The sequence below is a fragment of the Nannospalax galili genome, unplaced genomic scaffold (assembly GCF_000622305.1).
Source record: "Nannospalax galili isolate Female #2095 unplaced genomic scaffold, S.galili_v1.0 scaffold377, whole genome shotgun sequence".
Lineage (NCBI taxonomy): Eukaryota > Metazoa > Chordata > Mammalia > Rodentia > Spalacidae > Nannospalax > Nannospalax galili.
Genome location: NW_008341187.1, coordinates 615,771 through 621,770, shown reverse-complemented (window position 1 = coordinate 621,770; position 6,000 = coordinate 615,771). Strand labels below are relative to the sequence as shown.

At 45.8% G+C, this 6,000-nt stretch overlaps 1 protein-coding gene across 2 annotated transcripts in view; it reads left to right on the top strand.

Annotated features, from left to right (window-relative positions):
- Sash1 (SAM and SH3 domain containing 1) overlaps positions 1-6,000 on the top strand; it is a 259,709-nt gene that overhangs the window by 70,689 nt on the left and 183,020 nt on the right. The window contains exon 1 of one of the 2 annotated variants that reach the window (XM_008836690.3): positions 2,673-2,956. The exons of the other annotated variant lie outside the window; for it this stretch is intronic. Within the exon in view, the coding sequence (XP_008834912.1) occupies positions 2,819-2,956 (138 nt within the window). The 5' untranslated portion in view covers positions 2,673-2,818. Of the gene's footprint in view, positions 1-2,672; positions 2,957-6,000 lie in introns of those variants that run through there. 2 annotated transcript variants of the gene reach the window in all.

The window sequence follows — 6,000 nt, the reverse complement described above, 5'->3', positions numbered from 1 at the left end:
AAATATTATTTTTATTTTATGTGTATGCATGTATTGCCTGCATGTAGGTTAAGTGCACCTGTGTCGTGAAATGCCCGCAGAGGTCAGAAGAGGGCGTCAGATCCCCTGGAACGGAGTTATGGAAGGTTGTCAGCTGCCATGTGAGTGCTGGGAACTGAACCTGGGTCCTCTGCAAGAGCAGCCAGTGCTCTTAACTACTGAGCCATCTCTCTAGTCCCCAAGGATTTACAATCTTAGGCCACCACCTACCGAATTTCAGCTTCAGATTTTAAATGGTCAAAATTATGTTTCAGAGGTAAAAAGGTCACTAGACAATATGGCAAAATAAAATTTGCCTTTCCATATATAAGTACCAGCCCTTCCCCAGTACTCTGTTTATCTCTTTTCCTCAGCCAGTTCTAAGGAGGCACCAGGAAAAGAAACTTAACTATTGAAGGTATTTAAAGATTTATTGCTCTAAGTGCCAAAATGCTGGCTAAGGTTCGATTATATCAATGCATATGTATATGCTGTATATATGTCTATCTTTAGATGACTAGGAAACATACTATGACTCTGAAGGGGTGTAGGTGGCAATTAGTTTGTCCTTTCCTCATCTTGGATGGGGAAACTGCAGCACTGGAAGGTCAATGTTTTGCCCCAGGTCATCTGAGTCAAGAAGAAAAAGACTCCTGATTGGTGTTGGAGATTGGCCCTCCTACCCTGGGCCCAACCCCCACAGCCTTGTGTAAGACACTGCTCTGTCAACATGCCAGATTTTTATACAAAGGGCAGGCTACACTGTTCTGTTTCTTGAAGTTGAAAAGACACACCTCCTGGCTAGTTGAAATTCTTAAATATGCCTGTAAAATTATCTGTAAAGATTATTCACTTTTTCTTGACATTTAGATATTTTCATGTCTTTATAGACATGCAATTTCTTTTAAAGCTCATCTTTCTTATGGACTTTGCTTGGGTTCATAGACTCATACAGCATGAGGGAGCATCAGAACTATCTGGCCTAAACTGCATCTGCCCAGAGAAGCATCAGGTCTGGCTCCACTGATTCATGGTACAGGGTTCTTTTCCACTTTAGCACAGTGTCCGATGACTATGAAGGAAAAATCTTTCCTTTTTGCTTTCTTTTTATGTATATGTGTGTACTGTATGCCTGTGTGTACACATGTATATGTACGTGCAAGTGAGTGTACCCATGCACTCACCTGTGGGGGTCAGAGGTTGACATCAGGTATCTTCCTCTATCACTTGACACCTTAATTTTTGAGACAGGGACTCTCACTGAACCTGGAGTTTATCAAGTGGCTAGATGGCTAACCATCAAAGCCCCAAGCATCCTCCCGACTCCACCCCCCCAGCATTGGGATTATGCGTGAACACTGCCATACCAGGTCTTTTACATGGATTCTGGGGATTCCAACTGGGGTCCTCAGGCTTTCCCAGCAAGCACTTTACCCTCTGATCATTTCTCTAACCTTCTTTTATTCTTCCTGTGTTATGAACTTGTCAATAAGAGTTGTTCCTCAGTCCCACAGGTTAGTGTTGCCAGTGTCAAGAGGATGTATGCTTTTATGTGGGTTCAAAAGGAATTGGAGAAACTCGGAAGCAAGCTTATGTTCTCTCCTTGGGGTCCCTCACCTGAGTCTGCCCACCAACTCTTTAACATGGAAGATTCCTCGTGGTGGTTTCTTTACTTTCACAAACTGATCAGCCACACAACTAAATGCGACAGGAATTGTCATCTCTTAGGGGAATTTCTCTAAGTACTTTAAAAGAAAAGAAAATCACAGAAGGAAAAAACCAACCTCTTCAGGGCTATTTCCCTCATAAAAGAATCCTGCCAGGGACCCTCCCCATGGAAAAACATACGATAGTTTTGCAAATAGCCCTTGCCTGTGTCCATCATGTAAGAAACCCTTACAACCCAAAGAGGGTTTCCCTCTAATTAGCGAAAAGCCCAATAAATGCCCAGCACTGCCACCACTCAGGAACCAAAATATCCCCACTCAAAGACCCAAACAATGGCTCGTGCCCAGGCGGTCACACTTTTTCAAGCGAATCCTTGGCTGACAGGCAGGGCAGTAATTCCTCAGGGGCGAGGTGTAGGGTTGTCACCATGCTGCTGACTCCCCGTGAACCCGGGCGGCAGGAGACGCTTAAAGATTAACTTTCTGCAGTTTCTGCAACCGAAGGTGCCGGGGGTGAAAAGGCGCGATCCGGGACTTGTGCGCGGCTGCGCTTTCAACAGGCGATTTGTTCTCCTGTCTGGGGCTCATTTCCATGCACAGCGCCTGACATCAGAGCACCTTTTGTTGCTAAACGCTTTCTTTAGCCTGGAGGGGAGGGAGTCATGTGGAGCTGGAAGAGCTCATTCTGAACAGAGGGGTCCCAGGACTGGCTGATCCGGATCTCCAGCCGCCGCCGTCCCCCTGCCGGGCCCTGCCCAGACCCGCCAGCCCAGAAGAGTGGCGTGTAGCTGAGTGCCGGGCCGAGTGGCTGGGAGCGCGGCGGGGCAGGGGGCTCATCGCGCCCAGGCGCAGCGCGCTCCCCGCCGCAGCCGGTGGTGCGGACTCGGCTCCTGCTACCCGTGTGGCTGCGCCCGGCCGGGCGGGGAAAAGTTTGTGGAGTTGTCAGTCGCGCTGTCCCGCGCGGTGGAATCGAGGTGCGGGGTCCCCGCGGTGGGGCTTGGGCCGGGCCAAGGCCGGGGCATGCGACGCGGGGGTGCGGCCCGGTGACGCCGCGGGCGGGGACTCTGCGCCCCGGGAGCCACGCGCTGCTGCGGGCCGAGGGCACCGCGGGGACCCGGACGCACCGCGCGGCCATGGAGGAGGACGCGGGAGCTGCTGGCCCGGCGCCGGAGCCGGAGCCCGAGGTGGAGCCGGAGCCCGAGGCCCGCACATCCGAGGCCGGCACATCCGAGGCTTTCTCCCGCCTCTGGACCGACGTGATGGGCATCCTGGTGAGCTACCTGGGGAGGAGGGCGCGGGAAGCGGGGCTCTCTCCTCGCCCATCCACTGGGCACCCCTCTTTTTTTAATCTCCGCAATCCTTTCATTCTCCAGTTCTTAGGGACTTAAACACACAGAATAGGACTTTGAACTCTACAAAATCACCAGCCACCGGCCGGCCACATCGGAGACACTTTTTAAACAATCGTCTAAAATCAAGGCCACCTGCTTAGAAAAGTTAGCTTGGAAAAAGCAAGAAAGAACCCTTCAAAGAGTGGATGTAAATACTGCTTATAAATATTTGGCGGTGGACTTCTCACGGCGGAGTCTGGAGGAGCCTGATGGTACTGATGTTTATCCGCTCACGACTTCTTGTGTGCCCACGAGAGGAAAACAACCATTTCCTTATTCAGTACCAGCGCAGTGTTTACTCTCTGTCCGCCGCTTTTCCAATTTGTAGAATCACAGGATATTTGTTTTATATGTTGGGGCTAAAGACAATGACTTATTTTACTAAATCCGTGATGACAAGTGTTTTTGACTTGTGACTTTGCCAGTGACTTTAAAAAGCGCCCATGAATTTGAGCTAATTATGGAAAAAAAAACAATTCTTACACGCGGAGGATAAAGTTTTAAGCTGCTTGGGAGGTTTGGGGTTTAATACCTTAGGGAATTAATTGGTCGTTTTGATTTGGTGAAGCTGTAGTAGTCAGGCAGGTAGTAAGCATCTAAGGATGGATTGGGTTTTTACAGGCAGACATGTAAAGATTTCAGATTGTCAGATGTGTAGATCATTGGAAAAGACTCAGAAATTGGCTTCGAGTTATTATTTTTCCCTTGGAAGGAGGTATTTCAGAAAGCATCTCCTCTCAGTAGATGACACAGCCTGCAGTTTTCAACACAGTGATTAAGCTCTTGGGCTTTGAAATGACTTAGCCTGGTTCAAATCCCTGCTCTCCAACTGTCTGCAATTACCTTGACCAGGTCATTCAACGCTTCCATTTATCCATCTCATCACTTGAAAAGCAGGAAAAGACTTGTTTCTTGGATTTTATGAGATTTATGTAGGTTGATGTGTGTCGGGCGCCCAGCACACTACCTGGTGAATAGTAGGTTTTAACTCGGCTCTGTTGATATTTTTTCCTGCAAATAGAATGTCTTTCTAAGCATCCTAAATCCAAGTCATTCCACTCTTGTAGCTTAAAGATTTCTGTGTTTTAAAATATATAATAAAATACACATTTATCCGTGCTATAGTTGTTATATATATATATGCACTATGCCTACAACAGGTATTTTGGATTTAAAAGCATCCGCTTTTAAAGGTTTTCTAAACCTTTTAGGTTTGTGAGTTGCTCAGCTGAAATTCCAGAAAACCAGTAACTATCTTAAAGTGGTGATAGACAGTTTTAAGTTCATCAAGCAGATACCTTATCTTGTTTCTGCCTAGATTCTGCTTTGTAAAATTTCAGACACTGAGGACACTGGTTTGATAACATCACATTGTATCTCTTATTAGGGTGTAAACTGGGAGCAGGGGATCCTGGGGAAAATGCAAGTTGGGCTAAGGGTAGCTTGTGGGAGGAGGATTGGCAGGTGGCATTTTCTGACTGTTTGCTTTCCTTTCCCTGGCAGATTCCAGCACTGTTGGGTTAGTTGTAGCAGCGTGTTCTTTGGCTGAGTTAAAAGGTGGGGTGGGGCTCTAGAAGCCCAAACCTGTTATTCAAAGAGCAGATGCAGGAGAAAAGAAAATAGGTGTTCTTACTCAGCTTGTAGTTGAGTGTGAGGCAGGAAAGAGGGTGAGATATGGCCCAAACATTTCCCTTTTTATGCAGTCTCCGTTTTGTTTGGGACAAACATTGGGCACCTTTAGTAAAGCGCTTCCATCACCTAAGTGTTTATAAAAACTGTATCTTTGGGGGATTGCATCAAGACACAGATGACAGTTGGCTCTGACAGTTCCTTCTGAAACTCAAGGCACTATTTCCTTCATTTTGTATTTAAAATATGGGATTCTTCAGTTGTCTCTCAGCCTCAGGTGAAAAGGCTTGGCCAGTGGTTCACACCTAGTTAGTAGGAGTGGCTGAGCTGACCTCAGTTCATTGGTCCTCACCAGCCACATGGAAATATGTCTAGGAAGTTAGGAAAATTGTGATTAGAAAGATTCTTTTTAACTTGAGGGGAGTGAAGGTTGCAGGGGTGGGGTTATATAGCTAACAAACTTCTTGAAAAGTTATAGGTACAAATGCTACTTTGCCTTTTTAGAATATTCTGGTATGAAAATCAAATCTCATACCTTAATAGGCAATAGGATTTTTAGGTAGAAAAGCAGAACCCCCATCTTTGATGGTACTGAACTGTGAGGGTGTCACCCAGTCCTCCAGCTGGGGAAGGATTTCATTGATTATAACCCAGGGGAGGCTATGCCACCAGGGGCATTGACTTCAGCAAACAAGATATGAATGCTTGAATTTACTTGAACACATTTTGTGTATAAATTTATTCAATCCATGCACAGTTAAGCATCAGATAGTTGCTGCTTTCAGATAATTGTTAACAAAGTACTTACTTAGAGAATAATGGAACAGTTTAAAGCATGAAAATGTTTAAGCAGTGATGGAATAGATAAATGCTAATAAGTCAATATGCAGATAGATATTGAATGAAGGGAAAATGAACTTATAAAAATCCCTGGTTGTAAGAACTTGGAGGGGTCATATTTTAATTCAGTTTTCTATATCCAATGCCTGTTATTTAATGGGTATTAAGAACAAAATTTCATCAGAAGAAAAATGAAAAAGATACAAGAGCCCCATCAACATGCTTTATAGAATGGGGTGCACTTATGTGGGTGCTAATAAATTCTGCTCCATTGAACTTGACCGTTTGTTTCATCAGGCAACCTGGAATCCGGGCGCTTCCAACTGGTAATGGCAAATTGTGAAATCATTGTAATCCCTGAGCAATTACGCCTAGGTGTTCTTGTGAAACGTGCCATTCTGTTTGCAAATTCCTGCGACATGTGGTCTGAGCCTAGATTTTCCAAGCATGTCACC